Source organism: Podarcis muralis, chromosome 14, assembly GCF_964188315.1.
Source record: "Podarcis muralis chromosome 14, rPodMur119.hap1.1, whole genome shotgun sequence".
In the NCBI taxonomy this organism is placed as follows: Eukaryota; Metazoa; Chordata; class Lepidosauria; order Squamata; family Lacertidae; genus Podarcis; species Podarcis muralis.
Genome location: NC_135668.1, coordinates 39,153,380 through 39,179,265, shown reverse-complemented (window position 1 = coordinate 39,179,265; position 25,886 = coordinate 39,153,380). Strand labels below are relative to the sequence as shown.

General features: G+C 43.8%; 1 protein-coding gene and 1 long non-coding RNA gene across 6 annotated transcripts; both read right to left on the bottom strand.

Moving 5' to 3' along the window:
* Positions 1-527: 527 nt before the first annotated feature.
* Positions 528-11,347, bottom strand: LOC114584310 (uncharacterized). Its single transcript, XR_003703646.2, has 3 exons — positions 8,627-11,347; positions 5,530-5,567; positions 528-1,470 (listed from the first exon to the last, which is right to left on the bottom strand). It is a non-coding gene; the product is annotated as an uncharacterized LOC114584310 (long non-coding RNA).
* A 930-nt stretch (positions 11,348-12,277) lies between these two features.
* C14H8orf33 (chromosome 14 C8orf33 homolog) lies at positions 12,278-24,493 on the bottom strand. 5 transcript variants are annotated; one of them, XM_028706059.2, is made up of 9 exons: positions 24,164-24,489; positions 22,634-22,694; positions 21,965-22,055; positions 20,774-20,911; positions 19,312-19,830; positions 18,882-19,018; positions 17,202-17,289; positions 15,322-15,468; positions 12,278-14,058 (listed from the first exon to the last, which is right to left on the bottom strand). In XM_028706059.2, exons 2-9 carry the CDS (start codon positions 22,640-22,642, stop codon positions 13,844-13,846), a joined length of 1,344 nt encoding a protein of 447 aa, XP_028561892.2. In that variant the 5' UTR covers positions 22,643-22,694; positions 24,164-24,489; the 3' UTR covers positions 12,278-13,843. The 5 variants fall into 5 exon arrangements, with proteins under 5 accessions (XP_028561892.2, XP_028561890.2, XP_028561891.2 ...); XM_028706057.2 differs by having other exon boundaries at positions 24,198-24,485; XM_028706058.2 differs by having other exon boundaries at positions 24,034-24,171.
* Between the last annotated feature and the right edge of the window lie 1,393 nt (positions 24,494-25,886).

Here is a 25,886-nt window from a genome sequence, read left to right as displayed (position 1 = left end):
GTTCTCTACCACTGAGCTGTGGCACTTCTGCCGTTTGACAAGCGTTATGATGATTTGGGGACTGATTCTTTCTACCTATCCCTACCTCAGGTGCCATGTGCTGCTAGCTAGCAGGTTTAACTAACCCATCTTCAGTGATTACGCTTGTTACTTTGCACATAGCAAGGCGCTAACATCTAGCGGCCAAGGAGGAAGAGAGACTTCCTGTTAGCTGTATGAAAAAATCTCAGCATCTTATGAGGAAAGGCTACTTGCGGACATGTTGTAAGAGCAGGAAGTTAGCTCATGATGAACAATCTGGACCGGAGTTATTTTAGCAAACATAGCAACTCCAAGACAAAGAAAGAAAACTCTGGGAGCTAAATGGATGAGGAAGACACACTGATAGATAGTATGAACTGGATCAGCTTGTACAAATACCTCCAGCTCAGGCTTTGTGTAATTTATACTAGGATAGCTCAGATAAATAGGAACATAACTGGCCTCAAAGCAGCTTGTACAAAAATTTGGAGTCAAACACAACTATCTGCTTACTGCGGAAGCTTTATTTGGTTCAGGAAGGAACTGCTGCTGGGGGGGGGGGGGGCGTTTCAAAGGGTTGCACAGGGGACAGCAGAGAACCTGACTGGCCTCGTACAAAACTGCTGAAATGCAGGGCTTGTCATGCCACACAAGGATTGAAAAATGAAAACACCCAGCTACGCACACAGAGAGCATATTCATTATTTGGTAGCATCTTCCAAGCCAGGGTCATGTAAACTTTTCAGCCCGAGGGTCGTATTCCCTTGTGAGCAATGGGGGCGGGGGGGGGGGTGTGCTACTGGTAGGTGGGGCCAGAAGCAAAAATGGGTGGAGCAACAGATGTAAACTTTTACACATGCTTCCACACCCTGCTTCTAGCCATCATCAGAGTTCAATGATGCATTGACAGCCAGGTGAAAACAACCAGGTGAGGGGCAAGGCCTGAGAAGAGAAAGTTTGGAGAATCCCAATGGACAGGACGATTGCATTTGTCTCCCATCCCCAGGCGTGAAGTTCATCCCCATTCCATTCTGAAGATTATTTTTTTCTATCTCTTTCTTTCTCTCGCACACACTTTCCAGTAACAGTTTGAGAGTCACAGGGACACAGTAGGAACCTCTATGTCTAGGGAGTTTCCAGGGAACCATATTGTTGTGAGCACAGGTAGGACAGAGTTTAAGCCTGCAGCTATAAAAACCACCTAGGCGGGAAAGAGGAATTTGTTCAGCAAGGTCAGGGAACAGTGAAGGCACTTAACAGCCTCAGGAGCAGCATATTTGCCTTTAGTGAATAACCTAACTGTTAGGTCAAAATCACAGTTTCTGTTAGAGGAAGTGGGAAGAGCCAAGAAACATCCTGTTGTTTTCCTTTCTTTGAAAGCCTCTTCCTTCTGGAGAAGGTGTGTGAGATTTGCTTCAAGCGTCTACCAGCGCACAGTGGGAACTGAACCTGCTGGAGAAACAAGGAGAACATTCAGTCAAGAGTGAGAGGAATGGAGGACACAAAGCTGCAGCTGGAGCAGAACGTAGCAGCTAAATTGCAGTTGGGGACAGATGGACAGCAGCACACAGCACCACTGCTGAAATACGTGTACCGAAGAAATGAACCTATGCTGCCAATTCTTGTAGTAGACCAGTATAAAGTAAGCAGCACATAAGCGGCACACAAAATGCTACCAAACCATTCTACATTCTAAATCTTATATTAATAATCCCAAAAATGAGAGAGCTATGTACAAGATCTACTACAGAATCCACAAACAGAAAACTAATTCAAATTGTGTCCAAAAGGAAGATTCAGTCTTTAAAGTTCCTTTAGTCATGCTCCTGTAGATATCAAGAAAGGTAAGTTTGATCAAACGAAGTGTCGGCGATGTTATGTGGACCGGCTGCCCATATGCTACTGGGACCTGTTCAAGGTTCTTCTGTTGATATACAAAGCCCTGAACAACTTGTGCCCAGGATACCTTAAAGTTGCTGAGATTATCCAGGGGAGTATTATCCCCTGTGTTACAGGGGCTAACTGGCCTCAACCAGGAGCCAGACATTTAGTAACAGTGGTCCTATAAGATGATAAGCAGATCCTGCTGAATCAGGCCAATAGCCCAACAGCATCCTGTTTTCACAGTGGCCCACAAGTAGGACCTGAGCTGTGGAACACTCTTACAACAGAGACTCATTGGGCACCCTCGCTTTTGACTCCCAGGAGTCTCCTGAGGACTTTTATATGCTGGCAGACCTTTGCAGCTATTTTATTTTTATTATTGATTAGCCAGTCACCTTAACAATTCTGCATTAAAAATAATTAACAATGAATTGTGTTTTATGTTGTAACATGGTACACTGCCTTGGTGTGATAAAATATGGAAATATGGAAACACTTTTATAAACAACACAAACACCTCTTTCCTTAGAGGATCACTTGGATCACCTGAAAAGCAAGGCCCTGATTGGCCAGTTGTTAGTGGCAGTTCAATTAAGAACGTGACAGCTAGTGTCACCTCTAGGTGGCGGCTGCCTGAAGGCAGACTGAGCTCAGTGCTCTGTTCATCTTAATAAACCAGTCTCCACTAGCTGGGTCTGACTCCCTCATGACCTGCTTTTAAGCAGGCATTTAATAGAGTGATGTCCCAGCAGATGCTTTGTAATTAAGGCTTTTTGCTTCTGTGATAACAACTAGAAAAGGCTCCCTGCTCTCCTCCTATAAACCAGAATTGGGCATACAGAATGTACTTGCTTTCCCAGTTGGGTCTTGATTAGCTCCAAATATATTCTGGCTTGGGGTGTCTAGGGTCTTCGGCAGGGTTTTTCCTCTACCACGATAGATCCTTTAGTAGGTGACTGCACCTAAGACCTACATGCCAGCCGTGTTCTTTACCACTCTACAACATCTCCCTTGCCTCCCACAATGGTTGTAGTTGCACACAAACCATAGTTTAGTGTGATGTGCACAAGCTGGAATGACAACTAGGTAGACCTAGCCTCCCTTCCTTCTTCCTGAGCCACACCAGAGAAGGATTCGGGAAGCTTTTCCCGTGTTGTTTGGACCTACAAACTGTGGTTGCACATTAAACCAACTTTAATCAATGTTTTCTAAAGTTAGCTTTTTTAACTCACCACAATTCCCCATGGGGCAATCTGTGCTTAACAAAAACAGAAGTGAAACCTTCTAAGCTTCCCCCAAAAGACAGAAGCAGAGAGGGGACGCACGCACCCCATGGACTTGATTTGGGCTTGTTTCAGCTTACTCATTCATAAATATATTTGTATACCACAATTTCATTTTTTAAAAAAACCAAAGCAATTTACAGCAATCTTTCATAAACAATAAAAACCAATAAAACAGAGAAAAACAGATAACCAACTAACAGTTGCAGAAGGTGTTTATCTTAATTGTCTGCATAAGCCTGGTGTCAAATAAAACCTTTCAGCAAATGTTTAAAGGTCAATATGGAAGACACCTGCTGAATCTCTAGTGGAAGAGCATTTCCTAGGGCTGCATCAGGAAAGAAAAAAAGATGGGGGGCGGGTAGAAGAGGCAAAGTATCTTTTTATGTGGGGAGCTGGGTCTCCCATGTTGTTGTGTCCAAATCTGAGACACATCAGTGGCCTCAAAACTATCAGTCAGTATGTAATCATGTTTCTAAAAAGTTGGTCTATGCAGCCTGGCGTAATGATAAGGGGAAGGGGAAGAATCAGATGCATTGTCAAAACTGCATATAAAATGTGTATATTAAGGTAATTTCACACTAAAATGCTGGTGAATTTTCATGAGGATTAAAAAAAACAACACAAATTAATGCAAAATGTGGAGAACTGAATTCTATGGGATAACCAGCCTGATATAACCAACATGCAAATTTATGTTTAATACATGAAGGGGCTAAGACCATAGAGTAAGCTGTCCTGCCAGGCTTAGCTCACCTTGGGACGGACTAGATCAGGCATAGGAAAACTCCAGCCCTCCAGATGTTTTGGAACTACAATTCCCATCATCCCTAGCTAACAGGCCCAGTGGTCAGGGATGATGGGAATTGTAGTCTCAAAACATCTGGAGGACCGGAGTTTGCCTATGCCTGGACTAGATAATAAATCCTTTGTTCCTCTCCCATTCTACTCTATGAACTCAGCATGTGAAGAGGCTAAGCTGTCCCTATTGAGTTCCTATACCACTAATTTAGGAATTTTCACCATTTTGCAACTAAGCCAAGTTTTACTGCTTGTGCAACTTTTCTGACTGATGTGAAAAGCACATGAATCTGACCTTTGGAGTGTTTTAAGTAAACCATTTTTAACTTACCAAACATGTGGTCTTTTTCTATGCTAGGAGAGGGAAGTTTTGGAATTCAGAAGGGCATATTCTAAAGGTCTAAAGCCTATATTTCCACGTTTGCTGCATATTTTGTGATTTTAAATCTATGCTGAGGTTCTCTCACCAAAGTGTACTTGTCCCAAACCTGGATCTTTGCATCCAGGAAGTCTCCTTTCTATATCCCTATTTTTTCCTTGAACCAACAAAGTCTGACAAAATTAGAAACTGAGAGAACCATAAGTTACTGATCTTTTCATCCTTAGAACCAACTCAGTTTATGGTTGAGTGTAAAGCTGTATCCATAAGAGCCACAGACCAAGTATTTAAAAATATATATTTTTATTAAAGGCTTTTTTGTGTAACAAAACAGATAAACAGGGAAAGGTACATCTATTGTCTCGACTTTCAGTTCTTGGTCTTTTTCACAGGTTGTTTACATTTAGTGAGAGACACTTTTGTCATAGGCTTCTTGCAGTTGGGGGAGAGAGATGGGGGTATTGTTCTTTCATTCTGTTGCCTACTGTTAGTGTAGGGGTTTGTGTCTGCATCACATGGGTAGGTCCTTTGCTTATGCATTTGTTTATTTTTATTGATAATGCGAGATATCGGGGGGCTGTTCTGAACTTTGTTGGTTGCATTCAGTTGATTGCAGTGTAAGCAACACAGCAAGTTGAGCAGAGGAGGACTTATAAAAGATGTGTGTATGTGTGTGTCGCTGACTTAAGGAGTTCATATTTTATGATGTGGTGTCCCCCCCCCCCCCCCACTTGCTTTTCACGCTAAGAGATCCAAATCCTTGATGGCTGTTGTGTTGGCACCTCCCTCAATGTTTGTTAGAAGGGAACAAAGAAGTGAAAGGGTATAGCAGAGATGCTTCTAGCAGGTTCCATAGTACTGTACATATTTTGTACACACAAGAGTTGATGCCTCTAGACTCCACTATTTCACAAGAAGTCAAACGTATACCAGAAATTAAGGTTTGCGCAATTAAAGTGCTTTGACACCCTAGTGCAGCAAACCCACTTTGTGGAGAGGGAAATATTTTTCGCTGCTAGGAAAGTGATGGGGAAATGCGCTGAAAAATGCAACAAACGATTAAATGGAAAGATGCCCCACAAGCAAATCAGGTTGGATGCTCAATAAACAGGTCAGTTGAAGGAGCCCAGGAGCCCCAAATGAAAATCAGAACATGCTCACCATATGCTGCTGTCTAAAATTCATCAGTCATTTCAGACCTGCAAAGGAAAACAAGAACAGGTTATTTTGCACTACCCTAGGGTAGTGGGCAGTATGTGCATGCATGTATGGTAAAGGTAAAGGATCCCTGGCTGGTGAAGTCCAGTCAGACTTGACTATGGGGTGTGGCGCTCATCTTGCTTCAGGCAGAGGCTGGATGTACTTAGCCATTGCCTCATTGTGGTTAAGTTCACCATGCAGTGGGTGATGTGTCAAAACCATGTGAGATACTAAAAAGACAGGGAGACCACAGGCAGGTGGTAAGCCACATTTTCAAAATGTTTCTCAGGTGCCAAATGCATAGCAACAGAATTAGCTTGACCTATTTTGATTCAAGGCTCAAAAAGTATTCATAAAGCGCCATGCCAAATATCATATCCGATCGCAACAGGGTAGTCCAGCGTTCCTGCGAAAGGTTAACTGTAATTCAATGCTGCAGGGCGTGAACTGCACCTTTCAAAGACCCTGGGAAAATTGAGAACTCAATAGGTTTTCTTTGCAGCCCAGGGAAAACATATATTGGCTTCTTATTCACTTGGATTTAACTGAATCTAGGCATCTTGCATTTTATATAGTGTTGCAACTCACTTTGAGACATTGTGTGTGTAAAATGCTGAATAAAACAAACATATAAATCCCAGCCAGCTAGTTTTGCCCTTTTCCAGCACATTCCACTCCATTCCTCCAGCCCCACCCCAATTTGCAGGGTTCTCCCCCCCCCCCAATATCTGCGCACTCAATGAATATTGAGTCAGTGATCACAGTGATTCACCCCATAATTTTTTTGTTTTTACTTCTGCAAATGTTTCTCTTGTGCAATGGGCTATGTAAGCAACGGCCCCTCACAGCTGAAGCCTAGAAATTGAGGGGAAACATTGACTTCTTGTTCCTGTAATTCCTGGGCAAAGGATCCCATCTCTGCAAACATCTCCCTCCCCCCCCCCCCCCCGGCAAGGATGTATCATCTGACAGATGAGGTAATCATTAGGCGTGGAAAACACTGTAAGACTTTACGGGAAAGAAAATAGACACAAGCTTGCAAAACAAGATGCACAAATAGAAGCATGGAAAAAGTCCAGGGGACTCCACCCAAATTAAGCAGAAAGAGCACAGATATCTGCTGGGGCATACTCAACAAGAAAGAAGGCATTTTGCTAAAATAAATGAGTTTCAGCTGCTGCCAGTCAGTGTCAGCAATAATGAACTAGATGGACCAGTGGTCTAATTCAGTACATAGACAGCTTTCTATGTACTTTTATTCATATATGTTCAGTATACTTAAATGAACCTGACATTGATTTGATCAGATTTATCGGCACTGAGTTTGTTGAAAGTTTTTGCCATCTGAAGCCCTTAAATGTCAGCTTGAAATACACTCCTGAAGTGACCAGGGTGAAAGGAAAAACAGGATGCATTTAGTTGTTATTATTATTAGTTGTTAAAAGTACATCCCGCCTTTCATCTGAAGATCACAGGGCAGTTAACAGACACACAGAGGAACATTTCATCAGGCGCTTGTTATTGGAGGTTGAGAAAAACCATCCCCATCCTGAAGAAATTATTGTGTTGACCAAGCTACTGGAAGGGGTGGGGAGCACAGCTGTGCTGGCTTAGGTTGATGGGAATTGTAGTTCAAAGGATTTAGAGGGCATCACGCTGAGGAAGAGGAGGGCTATATCATGTGGGCTATATCATATTTTTGTTCTGAGACATAGCTTGGCTTTTAAGAGAGAGACGTGACACCTGAAACTATTTACTGGAGCTAAAACTGGACTTGAAAAGCTCACTCAGCAAATTAAGTAGACACAGAAATGCAAACTTATGTTTCTAATGCTGCCAAGTCATGGGGTGGATGAAAATCTCTCTCTCTCTCTCTCTCTCTCTCTCTCTCTCTCTCTCTCTCTCTCTCTATATATATATATATATATATATATATATATATTGTTTGTATTTTTTAATGAGATTTCAATTGGAGGTGTTTTTTTGAACAGGGAATTTATATTAAATAATAACTTGGTTAATATTAAACAGCTTTATTGTAAACAGCTCAGTGTTACAGTTACTCTCTAAACCAAATCAGTCAGTGGCCTCTACTAGATATTTCAGTTAAAGGAGGCTTTTCTGTCTGTGTTAATTGGGAAAAAAACCAAGAACACAATTTGATCATCCCTCCAATAAGAATATCTACATCCTACTTTATTTATTGGTTTTGGAACTGCACCTTTGTTTAGGAAATATATGAAGAACATTATCAATCTGAAAACCAACCAATCAGTAAAAATCAATTATTTAAATCGGCCTTCCCTCCCCCCCTTGATAGTGTAAGCCATGATTTAAATCAATCTAGCCCACCAAGTCACAATACGCTTTATTTCAAATGTAAACTAAATGCAGCGTAAGAGTAAGTGTAAATGTCAATGTGGCAGAGCAGTTAGTGTGCTAGACTGGGAGCTTGGAAGCCACGAAGCCTACTGGGTGATTTTAGGCCAATCACTGTCTCTCAGCCCAACCTACCTCACAGGGCTGTTGTGAGGATAAAAAGTATACGTGTGTTAGTCAGGCTAACAACATTTCTGGTGTAGTTAAACCAGGTTTGAGGTAACTGATCTGTCAAGTGATTCTGTGATCACGCCCCATGCCCTAAGGCCCTACTGGTTGAATTCCTTGGTCATGCTGAAACCGATACTAGGGGTGTTGATTCCATACAGCCCAACACTATACAGTGGTACCTCGGGTTACATACGCTTCAGGTTACATACACTTCAGGTTACAGACTCTCCTAACCCAGAAATAGTACTTTGGGTTAAGAACTTTGCTTCAGGATGAGAACAGAAATCGTGCAGCGGCGGCGAGGCGGCAGCAGCAGGAGGCCCCATTAGCTAAAGTGGTGCTTCAGGTTAAGAACAGTTTTAGGTTAAGAACAGACCTCCGGAACGAATTAAGTTCTTAACCCGAGGTACCACTGTACCCTGTGTATCCAGGGCACAGCCATTGCAGCCCAAAGGCTTCATATGGTTGGGGCCCATCTCAAGATAATTTCTGGGCCTTTGTACAGTACCTGAATTCTCCTCTGACTCAGCTGAGGCTGGGATTCTCCTAGCTGGATCTTTCTGATGGGCAGAGGTGTTGTGCTCGTGATGGGGTTCCCTCCTCTGTGCATCAGCATGGAACAAGATGCTGGTTAGTCGCTTCAGGGATGCTTCCATCTCCTCCTCAGTGCATTCCATACGACTTCCAGAACTGCTAGAGTAGGATGAGGTTGAAGCAGAGGTGCTTGGCGTCTCTGTCTCTTTCCTGATTTCATCATCGGGCTTCTGCTTCATCAAAATAACGACGATGGCAAACAGGACCATACACAAATAGACAACCCAGACTTCATCCATCTCAGTTATTGGGTACCAGGAGCAGTAGATACTTTAGATATTGCCACGGTAGACCTAATCTAGTGCTGGGTATGGCAGATGTTTTACGTACTTCAAATGGTACCATTTTCAGGGTCCAGACAAACCAAAGCACTTATTTCAGTGAGAAGCACTAAAACCCAGCCCGGAAATTAGTATTCTGGAACATTTAATTTAGAACTCTTAAAAAAGCATTTCCTTCATGCTAAATGTCAGTTGATAGCAGAAGAAAAGCTATTATTTTGAGCACAGGTGAAATATAACAATTACTTTGTTTCTGAACAGAGGCTTAGTTTCAGAATTAAAGATGCTTCGTATCATAAAACCAGTTTTCTCACAGTTCGTTAATTTGCCAAAGTCACTTCTCTATATCTTCTTTCAAAACTTTTGCTGCAGAAAAATGTTAGTGATTTTGAATACTGTCCTTGAAATTTACTGAACGTTTCATTGTTGTTGGGAGTTTTGTAACGCAACAATTTTAAAATGAGCTCATGTTATGTGTTAGGGTTTTTTGCTGCCTAAAGAGCTAAGATTAAAGTTTAAAAATACTTTTCACTCAACTCAGGTTATCTCCTAGTAATTAAAGGATCACATCAAAAATGCCTTTGTTCTTTTTAGACTACTTTTAAATCAAGAGGCAAAAACAACCACTCAATGTGCTTGCTCCAAAATGTCTTTAAAAACTAAATAAATAATAATCTAAATGTTAAAGTAAGAATTATTTGTAGATTCCCCTTCCCTCAGTTTGTAAATAGCACCAATAGTTACGGAACGTAAAGGGGTGAATTTCTCTCTCTCTCGAATAGGCAGTCTGGAAGAATATTTGATGGTTCTGGGAGTTAGGAGTTAGTCCTCTTCTGAAGCTTTGCTCTGCATTGCTACTGAAGACAAGATTGCCCTTTCTAAACTCTCGTTACATCCTTGCCTTCCTTTCAGATCCACCACCTAGCTATCATAGACAAGGGACCAATCAACGCTCACCAGCCCCGCCCCCACCTTTAACCAATCCCAGAATAGGGTTCGTGAATATAATTCCATTTCCTTACAGGGAAGTTGGGCCAAAGGGCCATTAGTGGAAATAGTGAGCCAAAATGTGAATGGAGAAGCCTTGGCTGATGCTCCTGGTTTCTTCATATATCTTCCAGGCAAGGTCTGAGCGAAGCTGGAATTGTGTGGCATCATCCCTGCCAGGAGTTATTTTGTTACAGATGAAAATGCCAATGTTAAGAGGAACGAAAAAATTGGGACCACCTACACCCCTCAGCATTTCAGCATTTTTAAAATGGTTTGTTCTTAAGACAGTGTCTCCTTATGAATGGAGAGGCAAGTGGTGGCCTTGCCTGTCCCGGGTGGTGGTAGTAGACATTGTTGGCAGAAGCAGACATAGCCCATTTCATATCTGAATGTCTCCATCTAAATGGAAATCTCCAGGATTTGATTGTAATACGGATCAAATCTCTCATAACAGTAGAACTCAGGGACATCAAATGAAGCTGAATGTTGGAAGACTAGGACAGACAAAAGAAATTACCGTATTTTTCGCTCCATTGGACGCACCGGACCACAGGACGCACCTAGTTTTTAGAGGGGACGCAGCCTGTCCACTTCTCCCAGAGCTTCTTGGGGCTGCGGGGGAAGCCCGGGTCCCCCCCCCCAGCCCCAAAGAGCAAAGAAGCCAAGACAGCGTGCGGGGTCCATAGCCGCGCAACCTCTCCAGCCAGGAGCTAAACCTCTCCAGTGCAGCTAAAGAAGAAGACAAGGCAGCAAGCGCGATCCATCCCGCTCACTGCCTTGGCTTCTTCTTTAGCCTTGCGCAGCATCTTTAGTCTTGCGCAATGGGATGGATTGCGCCTGCTGTCCACCGGGGCTGGACTAGATGACTCCTGGGGTTCCCTTCCAACCCTGCAATTCTATGACCTCGGAAGGTGTTTGGGGTCTCCACCACTGGAGGCTTTTAAGCAGCGGTTGGGGGACCATCTGCCTGGCGTTCTTTAGCTGTGATTCCTACATTGTGAGGGGGCTGGGCTAGATGACCCTTGGGTGGCCCTCCCAACTCTATACAGTCCTACAGTTCTGCGGCAGGAGATCCACAGCCACTTCACACAATGCTCACTCCCAATTTTCATCTAAGAGACATGTGGCTTCAGTGTCTAGGTAGGTACCCCCCTACCTGCCACACTTCCCCCACCCCACTTAAGCTGAGGGAATTCCTGCCCAGAGAAGCTCCCAGCAATCACGGAGGAGGAATCCGCTGCAGCCGTGAGCAGCGGAGGATCCATGGTCCCCTTCCTTCCCTCCTCCGTAGTTGCTTTGAAGCAGGAAAGTGGGAGAGGAGCTGCTTACACGAGTGTAAGCTGCCCCCCTCCCACTTTCCTGCTTCAAAGCAATCACGGAGGGGGGGGAATCTGCTGAAGCCTCCAGCAGCGGAGGATCCTTCCCTCCTCCGTAGTTGCTTTGAAGGAGGAAAGTGGGAGAGGAGCTGCTTACACGAGTGTAAGCTGCCCCCCTCCCACTTTCCTGCTTCAAAGCAATCACGGAGGGGGGGGGAATCTGCTGAAGCCTCCAGCAGCGGAGGATCCTTCCCTCCTCCGTAGTTGCTTTGAAGGAGGAAAGTGGGAGAGGAGCTGCTTACACGAGTGTAAGCTGCTCCCCTCCCACATTGCCGCCTCAAAGGGAGCCCGGGAGGAGGGAATCTGCTCCAGCTTCCCCCACCTCCCGCAGAAGCCGCACGCTCTTTAAAGGGGTGGTGCGGCTTCTCCTGGCTTTTCTGGGAGGTGGGGGATTCCCCCACCTCGTAGAAAAGCCTGCAGGAGCCGCACAGCCTTTAAAGAGGGCGCCGCTCTTGGGGGCTTTTCCCCCAGGAGGGAGAAGGGACTGCTGCAGCCAGTCAGTCCCTTCTCCCTCCTGGAGAAAAGCCCGCAAGAGCGCACGAAGCTTGTGTGTGGCTCTTGAGGGCTTTTCCCGCCTGCCTCCCCCCCTGCATTCGCTCCATAGGACGCACACACATTTTCCCTTGCTTTTTAGGAGGGAAAAAGTGCGTCCTATGGTGCGAAAAATACGGTACTTTTCCCACATAGTGCATAGTTTAAAGTTTAAACTATGGAATCTGCTTCCACAAGATGCTAGTCCTACCCAGTGTAGACCCACGGAAAATAACAGGCATGATTTAGATCTATTAATTTCAATAGGCCTACTCTAAGCCTGTTAGATACAACCCGTTTTAAATAAATAAAACTTGAATGCCTGAAATGAAAACAAATTTCACAAGAATAATGAAGAAAAAAAGAAAGAGAAAAGAGACGGGCAAGATCTGGAAATCCATTTATTTTGTCTCTGATTTAAGGCATCCATCTGTTCACTAGATCATTTGCCCCTGTTCTTGCCTAGGTGCAAAAGAGATTGGTTTTCTTTCTTTCTTACTTGACATATTCACACAAGTAGGCAATTTGCATTGCATAGGTGTGAAGAAGCCTCAACAGCTGATGTCACCATGGGAAATGCCTGATCTCCCAACAAGGCAGCAATCTAGGCTTGACTGTACCCACAATGCTTGGCAAATTTCATCAGGCAATTGTTTCGATATCTGCTATTCAGTGCCAAGTGACCAATCTGAGCAGCTGCACAGGTTCAGGGTTTGCAGATATGCATTTGCGTATGTGTGAGAATTAACAATTGCCAGCAGTGATGCCTTTTCATATCAGATGGTTATGCAGGAATCAGCAGGTAATAATGGTAATGCCATGAATATCTACTTTGTTGTGCTGATTTCTGAAGATTCAGCTGCTCTTGAAGCCAAAAGAACAAGGTAGGCTATTGTCTGCGGTCAGCTGGCAATCACATTCACTACAGTAACTAAGGAAACAGATATTAATTTTATAGCAAAATATTTCTATTTCCCAAATGATCTGCTATAAAAATGAAGGTATTGTTAGTCACTGTAAAATATATGAGTTTAGCGATTAACTGCATTGCACCAGGATCCAGTGGAAACTTATCTGTGCTGTACAGAGCTTTGAACAGGGGGGGGGGGGTCACACCAATAGCATACATTTAAAGCACACGGCTTCCCCCAAAGAATCCTGGTTACTGTAGTTTATGAAGAATGCTGGAAAATGTGGCTTTGTGAGGGGTAAACTACAGTTCCCAAGATTCTTTGGGGGAAGCAATATGCTTTAAATGTGGTTTGGATGAATGGTGTGCATGTGACCTCTCTCACACACAAACTCTAAATGTAAATAATGGAGGATTCAATTATTTTATTTCATAAAATTTATATACCCAAAAACCTCAAAGTGGTTTAATTACAAGGTGTAAAGTAATTCTGATGGCATAGATGCACTTGCTGTATTTTTACAGCCCATCTTTGGCTAGGCATTCTTTGCTCCCTTGCTGATTATACTTCTCTTTCCTGCCACCTCTAAATTATACCTGCTATTTTACTAGATTTCCACCAAGATTTAAAAAGAAAAAGACACCCAATTCTGGCTGCATGCACGCCATACATTTTAAGTAGATCGTAAGCACATGGCTTCCCCCAAAGAATCCTGCGAGATGTCGTTTGTTCAGAATGCTGGGAATTGTACAATTCCCAGAATCCTCGGGGGCAAGCCATGTGCCTGCAATGTTTTATTAAGCTACCACTTATTTCATGGGGGCCTGCACAGATTACACCAGACCCCTATTTCTCTTCCCCCTAAGGCACTTCCATTAGGCTTTTCAGGCTACTCAACAACATACCTGGTTCCATTTTTTGCACCCTTTCTGCAAGTAAGTTTTTGGCTTGATTGTTTCTTTGGTTTTTCAAAACGCAAATTTTGCCCAAGTTTCTAACACCCAGGTGAAAGAAACCTGTTAAAAGTATTCAACAAGCTTCCTTAGAAAAAATTGAAGCAGAATTGCTCTTGGGAAGATGTGAGTGCAAAAGAGCACGTCTCAGCTGCCCCAGTAGAAGCTGTCTGCATAGAAGATGGACTAAAGGATCCTGCAGGTCTCTGGTCTCTCCTGGCCGTGACTGCGGACTTCCTGAAAACCCGGCTGCTCTTCCTGCAAGCATCTTCAGTCACTTCTGCGATACGAGCTGCTTTTGACGCTTGGAGATAGAAAAAAACCACTGTTAAAATCTCTTAATTGCATCACACACCTTAGTGAGTCTGTCTACTTTCTCATCCTGAACATTTTTGCTTGCACAGGCATCTTTTAAAAGGTGAGATCGAGCTGAAAATAACTGATCGCGTTTGGGGAACCTGCTACCTTCTACATCTGGGACACAGCCCTCCAAATGCTCCTTCTCCCTAGAAAAAGGGAACAGAAATAACACTGCTTTCCTCTGTTTAAGGAAGACAATTGACCACATTGGCTGTGACTGGTGGGAGTTGCAGTCCAACAGCACCTGGAGAGAACGACATTGGCTGTTTCTGGTGTAGACAATACTAAGAAAGACCGACCAGCTTAAAGCGGCTTCCTATGTGGAAGAGGATTGGAAGAAATTTAAAGACTACCTGCAAAAACATTGCAAAATGTTTGAATGCTAAAATGATGCAGGATATAAAGACAATATGGCATTAGTGACATAGTTGAAAGGAATATGTAAAAAATGTTTTATAAGAATAAGGGTGAAAAGTTAGAATAACATTATGTCAAATTTAAACAAAATGATATGAAGGGAAAAATTGGAGACATAATAGTTGAAATGTATAACATAGAATAAGATTTGAAAAAGGGTAAGGCACTGCTGAATACGATTGTGTAAAAGGGAACACAGAAAAGGGAGATGTGAGGAAGTCAGGAAGGAGGGTTATGAAAACAATAAGTAAGAAACTGGATTTTTATGTCTTTTTTATGTCTTTTTTCTTCTACTTTTTTATGTTTTGTATTGCATTTTTCTGTTTTGATTTGATTGTGATAATGTTCTTTCTTTCTTTTTTTTTTTGGTTTTGATTGTGAAGTTTGTTTTACTGTTCAAACTTTCAATAAATATCTTTTTAAAATAAATAAATAAAGCGGCTTCCTATGTTCCCAAGCACCAGCTACAACTTGGTTGCAGGAAGAACAACTGAAACTTAGGCACACAACTCCTTTGGGTGGGACAGAATTTACACCATCGGCATCTAGGCAAGGGTTCATCTAGGCAGTTATCTGCAATCTCTTGTCAATCCTTTACTCACTTACCTGGGCTTAAGTCCCACTGAATTCCAAGCAGACATGCAAAGACAGAAAGCTAGAGACTGCTCTGGGCAGTTGTATTCTGCCTACCACCCCCAATATTAGCCCCACTCAGAAAAAGCCCCTAATATGCTATCGCTGTGGCTCAAAACTCTGTCCCCAAATGCTCAGCCATGCTTCACTTCCTTACCTGCTTGCATGAGCTTCAGCTGCTTCTGTTTTTCCTCTGCAATTTTTTTTCTGTAATCACCAAATAGGGCGCGCATCAACTGGCGCTTCTTTGCCAGCACTGCCTTCTCGCTGCGCAGAGTCTTGATGGCCCGGAGTGCCTCATCCACTGAACCAAAGCAAATGACATTTTTATTACTGCTTACTACTTCTATTATTTCTTGTGGTTTTCATTGTCGTCACAAGAAGTGGGCCTGCCACAAAGTGTTACAGTGTGGACTGCGGGAGGTGGGGGATAGCACAGTTGGTAGAGCATGAAACCTTTAATCTCTGGTTTATGGGTGAGATTCCTGCAGTGCAGGGAGTTGGACTATATGTTCCTTGTGGTCTCTTTCAGCTCTATGATTCTATGATGATGGACTGTTCTAGCTCAGGGTGCTGGTGAGCCAGCCACACCCTCTTCTAAGCTACAGTGGTACAGTGGTACCTCGGGTTAAGAACTTAATTCATTCTGGAGGTCCGTTCTTAACCTGAAACTGTTCTTAACTAGAGGTACCACTTTCGCTAATGGGGCCTCCCGCTGCCGCCACACGATTTCTGTTCTCATCCTGAAGCAAAGTTCTTAACCTGAGGTACTATTTCTGGGTTAGCGGAGTCTGTAACCTGAAGTGTCACTCTATAACCTGAAGCGTCTGTAATCCAAGGTATCACTGTACCTCGGTTTAAGAACAGCCCTGTTTATGAACTATTTGGTTTACAAACTCCACAAAACCCGAAGTAGTGTCCCAGTTTGCAAACCTTACCTCAGTCTAAGAACAGAAGCCGAATGGTGGAAGGGCACCGGCGGCGGGAGGACTCATTAGGGAAAGCGCGCCTTGGTTTAAGAATAGATTAAGTTCATAAACCAAGGTACGACTGTACTCCGTTCCATCTCTCTCTCTCTCTCTCTCTCTCTCTCTCTCTCTCTCTCTCTCTCTCCACCCCTGGTTTTTCACCTCATCCACACACATACCCATCAACCAATTGGTATTCTGAGCATGCTCAGTCTTTGTTGGGCTCTTTTTCTCTGCTAAAGCTTTATTTTTCTGTTCCCCCAAGACTGTTGGCACCTGCCTCATGTACATGGATGACGTCATTTTTTACACATAAGAATCCACACACACATAAGAACATCAAAAGAGTCTTGCAGGATCTGGTCAGTGGCCAATGTAGTCCAGTATCCTCTGCTCACAGTGACCCACCAGATGCCCATGGGAAGCCTCAAACCAGGGCTTCCCATGGGCATACTCAGGCAATTAGTATATAGGATTATGAAATGTGCACAACACTCATCAGCAAAAGCTCTCAGGTAAAGGTAAAGGGACCCCTGACTATTAGGTCCAGTCATGGACGACTCTGGGGTTGCATGCTCATCTCGCTCTATAGGCCGAGGGAGCCGGCATTTGTCCGCAGACAGCTTCCGGGTTATGTGGCCAGCATGACTAAGCCGCTTCTGGCGAACCAGAGCAGCGCATGGAAACGCCGTTTTACCTTCCCGCCAGAGCGGTACCTATTTATCTACTTGCACTTGATGTGCTTTTGAACTGCTAGGTGGGCAGGAGTTGGGACCGAACAACGGGAGCTCACCCCGTTGCGGGGATTCGAACTGCCGACCTTCCGATTGGAAAGCCCTAGGCTCTGTAGTTTAGACCACAGCACCACCCGTGTCCCTTTTAAAAGCCCTCAGAGCAGCCAACAAATCATAAAACAGAATTAAAGCATTAAAAACAACAACACACACACATTTGCAGACCAAAATAAATGAACGTAGACTTCCTCCCTGGGGGTGAGGGAGGGGGTCCACATGGGAGAGAGACTCTGTTTAGTCCCCCCAACTCAGTCTTCCCCTGCAAGTGGACTCACCCTGCTTGGGAGTTGATTTCCGCGTCTTCAGGCCAAGCTCCAGCTGCTCAATGCACCAGTCCACCTCCCTCTTCATCTGTTCATCTGACTGTTGCAGTAAAATTGGGGGTGGGACATAGGATAAAAGGGAGAGTCAATTAAGACTAGCTGGGCAAGTACCTCCCTCACAACTGGCTTCCCTCTAGGTTTCTATTGGAGAGGCAATGGATTCCTCTTTCAAGGAGTACAAAAAGGGAGGAGTGGAGAGACATTTGGTTTCCAGGCAGGACATTTTAAAAGGCAACCACAAGATGATGATGATGATGATGATGATGATGATGATTAGAAATTAAAATGATCTTAGAGATCATCAGCCCAACCCTTTGCTCAAAGCAGGAACTGCAGTGTGGGATGCAACTACAGCAATTCTGAAAGGCGGCTGCCCAGTCTCTGCTTAAATACACCCAGCTAAGTAGGACCCACCACCTCTCGAGGCAGCCTGTTCCAATGCCAAATGGCTCTTAATCACAGGATGTTTCTCCCATTTTTTCTCTCAACAATGGTGGCAACTTGACCCTCTCTCCCCATTCAAACTGGTGTGCTGATAAATATGTTTCTAATGGGGGACTTAACGAAGGCTTACCCTTCTGAGATCTCAATTCTAAACAGGGTGACATTCTGCCCTTAAAATTTTGCTGCCACCAGGATAAAGCATGAAAAATCACCTACACGTAAGTGCTCGCTTCCCTCTCTCCCTTAAAGGAAGAACGCTTATAAGAACTTTCTGAGTTTGTGTTTTTCCTCCACCCTCCCTATTCCTTTTTGTTTTATGTCTTTCAGATTATACAGTTGAGGACAGGGACTATCTTATTATTGCTATTAAAGGTCACTCTAGGGTTCTTTTTCAGTTGAAGAGTAGAGGAGGAGGAGGAGGAGGAGGAAGAGGAAGAGGAAGAGGAAGAGGAAGAGGAAGAGGAAGAAGAAGAAGAAGAAGAAGAAGAAGAAGAAGAAGAAGAAGAAGAACTGCTATTATTGCCATTATTGCTATTATTAATTATTATTATTATTATTATTATTATTATTATTATTATTATTATACCCTGCCCATCTGACTGGGTTACCCCTTAAGTAACAATTTTGTTGTTTAGTCGTTTAGTCGTGTCCGACTCTTCGTGACCCCATGGACCAGAGCACGCCAGGCACCTCTGTCCTCCACTACCTCTCGCAGTTTGGTCAAACTCATGCTGGTAACCTCGAAAACACTATCCAACCATCTCGTCCTCTGTCGCCCCCTTCTCCTTGTGCCCTCCATCTTTCCCAGCATCAGTGTCTTCTCCAGGGAGTCTTCTCTTCTCATGAGGTGGCCAAAGTACTGGAGCCTCAGCTTCACGATCTGTCCTTCCAGTGAGCACTCAGGGCTGATTTCCTTAAGAATGGATGCGTTTGATCTTCTTGCAGTCCATGGGACTCTCAAGAGTCTTCTCCAGCACCATAATTCAAAAGCATCAATTCTTCGGCGATCAGCCTTCTTTATGGTCCAGCTCTCACTTCCATACATCACTACTGGGAAAACCATGGCTTTAAAGTAACAATACTTAAATAAAATACATGCTGTCAACTGGAGCCACGGGTGGCAGAATTTTGGAAATATTTATACAAAGATTTAGCCACATTCCTTCTGACCACAAGGTGTTCACATACCTGACACATGTCAGTTTGGTCAAGTCTACCTTCTCCACAAGGTCTGTGATCTCCATTTACATTGCCACCGTGTACTCCTTTTAAAGGTGGTTGTTTCTTTTTCTTTTTCCTATTGGAAGATCCACCCAGCTTCGTTCCTAGGGGAAAAAATGAATAATTTATATTTATTCACCTGTCTTTTAAATCAATCAAATCCATGTAACTGTATACATATGCCTTATAGGAAAGGTTCCCACAGGCAGAGAAAAAAGGGCTCTTTATTGCATGAGATTCTTACTGCAACAATGCAATGGAAATAGAAGGTCTTATAAACGAAAGAACATTTGTTAAAAGGAGCATTGCCTGGGACCAATTCTCTACTCACTGTAGGCGAGCAGGCATACATCTATTTCAGAAACTTAATTAAAACTTGCAGTTACAGTCTCCATACCTGCTTGGGCAGTCTCTGATTTAGAAACCTCTTGCAAGGTGCCTTCATCTCTTCTACCTCCACTGCCCTTCGCAGCAGATTTATTGGGCTTTGAAAAAGTTGCACTCTCTGGCATGGTCTCTGTGGCATTTTGGGATGTGGAGTTTACCTCTGTGGCTGGTTCTACCACAGCTTCAGAGCCTGGATCTGCAGCAGCAGATGGAAGAGGGGGGACGTCTGGTATGACAAAGTTGAAAGCAAACTCGGGTTTCCCTGTTCCAATATCCAGTGTCCCAGAGAGACTGCTACCAGTGGACTGCTCTCCAGAGTCATCCACCTCATGTGCTTCTCTTGCAGTTCCACCAATTTCTTCTGAGGTTCCCTTGGAAATAACAAAGTCAAACTGAAAGCTGTTGTCTGACGGTGCAAACCATGATGCTGGTGTTGCAGAAGGGTGGTTAGCTTGCTTCCTGTACGCCACGCTGCTTGAACTGAGGGCATCTCCCGGCTGTATCTGCACAGTGTTCTCAGGCTTCACAGCTACAGGAGAAGGAACAGAAGGGTGAGTGTTTTCACTATGGCTTTTCTAGGGAATTGGTTATTTGCTTGCACTTCTGGCCACATCTGACGAGAATATGAGACACAACTAGATGCTGGTCTGTATTTGCTGATGGCAGCAACATGCAGCCTGAGGCTTTTGGCAACAGCAGCAACAAGCAGTTCCAGCCTTACAGGCAAGGGTGTGAGATTAACGATGTCTGAAATCTTGTCAAAACTACAGCTCTCATTGGCCTTGCTTCATACCCTCCAGTGTTTTTGCCTAGCTGGGCTGTGCCCTTGAACTCTGATAAGCCTCTTGCTTGCTTGGACATAGGATAGAGAGGGATTCCTGAGTGTGACATTAGTACTACTTAAAGGTAATTTATATTTGTTGCCCCACCTACTTTTTCTCTGACCCCACCCACCCACCACTGGCATGGGCCCCCGAAAGGTTGCCCAGAAGGAATTTCACTTCATTTCATTTTTAATTTGTATATCACCTTTCTATATTGCTACACACAAGGCAGTTTACAAACTGAAGAACCTCTGGGTATAGGGCGGTATATAAATTCAATAAATAATACTGTAATAATAAAATAAATATATAAGAAGATCACACACCTTATAACAATATGATCCAATACAAAAATAACTTTAAAATAAACAACTTATATAAAATAAAGTAATATTCAATAATCCATTAGAATATAATACACAATAAAATTTAATATCAGCAAATAATAATTAAATACTTTCTAAACTGTAATCAATAAAAATAACAGCAAGTCACAGTGCATAAAATAACACAATACAAATTGAGAAGCAAAGACACACAATTTATAGTTTTATATTTAAAATTGTGGCCCTTGGACTGATAAAGGTTCCCAACTTGGAGGAAGTAGCATTGCTGAGTGATGCTTGACAGCACAGCTTTCCACCTCACCTGCTTTTGCTGCCCTCAGCCTCTCCTCTGCCATCTTGAGCCGGTAGTCCCCAAAGACATGATGCATCACCTGCCGCTTTTTCACAAGAGGAGACTTGCTCGAGCGCAGCACCCCAAGGATGCGCCGTGTCTCCTCTACTGCTCACAAGAAGTGGAAGAAAAGACAAACAGCTCACAATGATAACTCTGCTTTTAACTTAATGCTCTTACGAAACTATTTGACAATCCACAGGTAATCTCAGTAGCCCCTACAAGCACGCAGCAAGGTAACTCTGTAGTACTTCTCCCCTCTCTACCCATGCTGTTTACTATGCACTCATTTAAGGTAAAGGTACCCCTGCCCGTACGGGCCAGTCTTGACAGACTCTAGGGTTGTGCGCTCATCTCACTCTAGAGGCCGGGAGCCAGTGCTGTCCGCAGACACTTCCGGGTCACGTGGCCAGCATGACAAAGCTGCTCTGGTGAACCGGCACCAGAGCAGCACACGGAAACGCCGTTTACCTTCCCGCTATAAAGCGGTACCTATTTATCTACTTGCACTTAAGGGTGCTTTCGGACTGCTAGGTGGGCAGGAGCTGGGACCGAACGACGGGAGCTCACCCCGCCGCGGGGATTCGAACCGCCGACCATGCGATCGGCAAGTCCTAGGCACTGAGGTTTTACCCACAGCGCCACCCGCGTCCCTATGCACTCATTTATTTATTTTTAAAAAGGGAAAGGAAAAGAGAAGAAACATTGCACTACAAAGATGCTGGGTGATTATCAATATATCTCTGAAGTTCAAGTCATGTGCACTGTTGCCAATGTCATCAAAATGGCACAAGGTGTCTGAAGTCTGAATGGCTCAAGAGGGATGGTATAAGCAGGCTTGGGGAAACCCTAAGGTTTTCAGTACAGTACATAAAAACAAAACAATACAGGAAAAAATCCTAAGGGTAGGGGCAGGGAACAAGCCAATGACACCTAAGCATGCTCAGTGGGCATGGAATGGTGGCTGGCAGTGCAATGGAGTGGCTGGTGGGAGACCGTGACATAGTAATTTGATTTAATATTTGTATTCTGTTTTTCCAACAACAAAAGCTGAGCTCAAATGGAGCAGGCTCGCAGCCTAACAGCAGCACTCCACACCACAATGTTTTGTGGCTGATCCTACTGGTTTAGGGTTAAGCCAGTGACCTTGAGGCAACACACCTTGCTTTGGAGTTGGGTTGAGGTGCAGGAGGCCGGTCTCCAGTTGAGAGATGCACCATTCCAGTTCCTCCTGGTATGTTGGTTTGGGAGCCTGGATCAATGGAAAGATAACAGAGATGGTATAAGGACTGCTACTTAAAAGGGGTGTGTGTGTGTCCCTCCCTCTCTTTCTACATACTGAGAAACCCAGATGTTCCTAATGCTATTCCTCTGTTAGTACCAGAATTGGATGGAACCCAGGCAATTTTTCAGTGGGAAACTCTATAATATTTGGTGACTGTGCCTCCTCTCTTCCACCACAGTAAAGCACAACTCCAAGGGGTTTGGGGGAATGTGGGATTTCTTTCTTATGCTTACTTATTCACACATACACAACCACTGCATTAAACCCGTTTGTTTTAAATTGCAATTTAGTGTGACTTGCGAACCAGATCTCTCTCTAGACATAGACATGTCCGAAGTCCAGAAATGTAAGAAAAAATGTCATCTGAAACTGGAGAGCTGGTCTCTGTATTTTAATTGTTTTGGATGTGAAGATGCAGTTATAAAACACCTTGCAGCACTGTGACATGACTTGCTGTGCTTGCTAAATTTCCTCCGTTTGTAGCTTTTATAGGTGTACAGGAGCAAAGGACCCAGCAAACAGAGAAAGGCCCACACACTCCTTACCTCTTCCATTAGGATAGTTGGCAATCCAGGCTTGTGTACAAGTCCTTACATCATCATTCACCTAGAAGCACAAAATTACAGATCAACATTCCAGAACATTAGAAATTTACAGTGCAATCCTATACATGTTTACTCAAGGGTAAGCCCATCGAGTTCAAGGGGGCTTACTCCTTGAAAAATATGTGTGTATGGTTGCAGCCCTAGGCTGGGGAAGGGGCTGCAGCTCAGTGGCAGGGCATCTGCTTAGCATACAGAATGTCCTAGGTTCAATCCCAAGCATCTCCAAGTAGGGCTGAGAAAGACTCTAATCTGAAATCCTGGAGAGCCACTGCCAAGCAGTGCAGGAAATATTGACCTAGATGGAATGATAGTCTGATTCAGTAGAAAGCAGATTCCTGTGCTCCTATGACCACTGAATACAATGGGACTTAGGTACCCCTGCCCGTACGGGCCAGTCTTGCCAGACTCTAGGGTTGTGCGCTCATCTCACTCTATAGGCCAGGAGCCAGCGCTGTCCGCAGACACTTCCAGGTCACGTGGCCAGCGTGACAAGCTGCATCTGGCGAGCCAGCGCAGCACACGGAACGCCGTTTACCTTCCCGCTGGTAAGCGGTCCCTATTTATCTACTTGCACCCGGGGGTGCTTTCGAACTGCTAGGTTGGCAGGCGCTGGGACCGAACGACGGGAGCGCACCCCGCCGCGGGGATTCGAACCGCCAACCTTTCGATCGGCAAGTCCTAGGCGCTGAGGCTTTAACCCACAGCGCCACCCGCGTCCCACAATGGGACTTACATGTGAGTAAACATGCTTTCCATGCAGATAACTCCAGGTTTAATCCACAGTATCTCCAGCTGCAAATAAGGAGCTGAGGCTGAGAAAAAGTGGCTTGCCTGAGGCTACCTATAATGACCTGATAAGTAGCTTCCTATTTGTCCACCTAGCCCAGGTAGCAGGCTGTTGGAAAGACCCTCTCTGCTTAGAGACCATAGAGAGCAGCTATAAGTCAGAGTAGAGACTATACTGGGCTAATTTACAAACATTGTGACTGGGCCTAAGTGAGAGTCCTTCCTAGGCAGGTGGCCTTAGGCAAGTCCCTATCTCTCTGCCTCAATCTTCATTCTGCAAAATGGGAACAATAAAACCAGTTTCAGGGTTCTTATTGAAGCACCAAGAACCCTACATGAATACTAAATGTTGCTCCTTTGGAGGGGTGTGTGTGCACTGACATACACTTAGAATAAAGGAAGAAGGTGCCTCTGGGCACATGCTCAGCCCAATAAATTGTTTTCCCCACAAGCACTGGGCTCACAGCCCTTTCACGCACAAACACACCCTCGCTTTAGTCGTTTCAGCAGCTTAATTAGGACGACACACACACCCCACCGCCAGAAAAACTTACTATTTGTTGTTGCTCTTGTTAAATGCTTAGCAAATTCCTGGTCACTCTATGGCAAGGAACCTAGAGTTCTACCAGTAGGTCTACCATCTATTTTAAGACCATCTATTTTAAGATGATCTTTCTCGCTCACCAAATGCCCCCCTTCCTGTGCCAGCTTCACAAACCTGAGCAAACTGGACACTCTTTCAAGTTGCTTTGTGGATATTCCTGCAGCTCTTCACTCCTTAATTGGCTGCTCAAGCTCTGCCATGCAAATAAGCGAGGCGAACCATGTCCGAGGCCGAACCTCTTCCCCGTCACTTAACATTCTCTGCGTTCAGTTCCGCCGTGAAGTCGTTCCGGCTATGCAACTCGCCTTGAAACTGAAGCGGTAGCTTTCGATTTCTGCAAATCTCTTGCTCAGGAATCGTCCACAAAGTATGCCACACTTTAAGGAGGTGTTTTTAACCCCCACATTTGGGTTCATTATTTTTTTTACTCAATGCTAACAGCTTAATCTACTCAATCATTTCTACTCAAGAGAAATTCCGATTGAGTCCAATGGGGTTTCTTCCCAGGGTTGAATTGGTATAGGATTGCAATCCTAACCTCTATTTTTTAAAAAAAAAATGTGGAAGAGGCGATAATAATAATCTCCACGGGGACATTTATTAACCGCAAGTGCCCTCTGCCGGGAAAAACAGAAAAGCGCAGTCACTGAACGAATTACTGTAATTCGATCATCTTAATGATTGGTATCCTTTTATTCAACGCAGAACTGTTAACTGGTGTTAATAAAAAGGCCTCTCTCGTTCTGAAAACAGTCGGTTATGGCCATGACTAACAGCTGGATCTTTCTCATTATAATAATTATTTTGCCCTCTATGCCTTATCTAAAGATGCTTGTTTATGATGCAACATTTTCCTATATTCATTCAATACACTCTTCTGTTTTGTTTTTCTTTTGCAGTTTTGTGTTTTTGACTTCTAATATTGACTTGTAAAATTCCAGAGAGAGAGAGAGAGAAAAAACCCACTCGTAGCGTTTTTAAAATACAGTACTGATCAAGGGACTGCATGGTGGTTGCAACATATCCATTAGCATTTCACAGAAAATGAAAACAGGAACACTCTTACACATTTCTAACACTCCTGTTCTCACACCAAGGATCACAAGCTGAACCTCCCCTCATTACACACACCACTAGAGGCTTTCTGTTTTTCCTTTTAAAAAAAAAGTACTTTCACACTTTCTGTAATTAAATAACTAAGAATCAGTTTAACCACAGTTCAGTTAGGGGCAGAAAATTGGCAAGTAATTAGCATTTATTGTTTTGCAGAGAGAGTTCTGCAGGGTTTATTTAAAAACTCACACACAAAAAACACCAAACTAGCTCTATCTTGGGACCTGGTAAATTATGTCAGACTCAAGATGCATCCCCATTAAAATGGGTTTTATTATATTTGGATGTGGCGTGTGTGTGTTCTTTTTTTAGAACAAAAGTGGCAAAAGAGAGCAAATGAAAACAAGTGGGATGACATATTGGAAGCAGTGATCCAAAGTGTTAGAGAGGATATTTAGTACCTAAACTGAACTACCAGATGTGAGAGATCAATATACAGGGAAACCACTCTTTAAAAATAAAAGTGAAACATTTTCCTTTGGCAGGTAAAAGTCCAGTTCAGATGATTAGAATGAGTGTGCATGAGTGTGCACAGAATCCTTTTGAACTGTAATGATGATTACAGACTTCCTGCTTGAATCACAGCTAATAGATGAGCAAAAGAGCTATGTGCACACTGCATAACAAGAAAAGGCTCATACGTACCACAGCTTAATAAACCAAGATAATTGTCCAGATTCACCCAGAGTT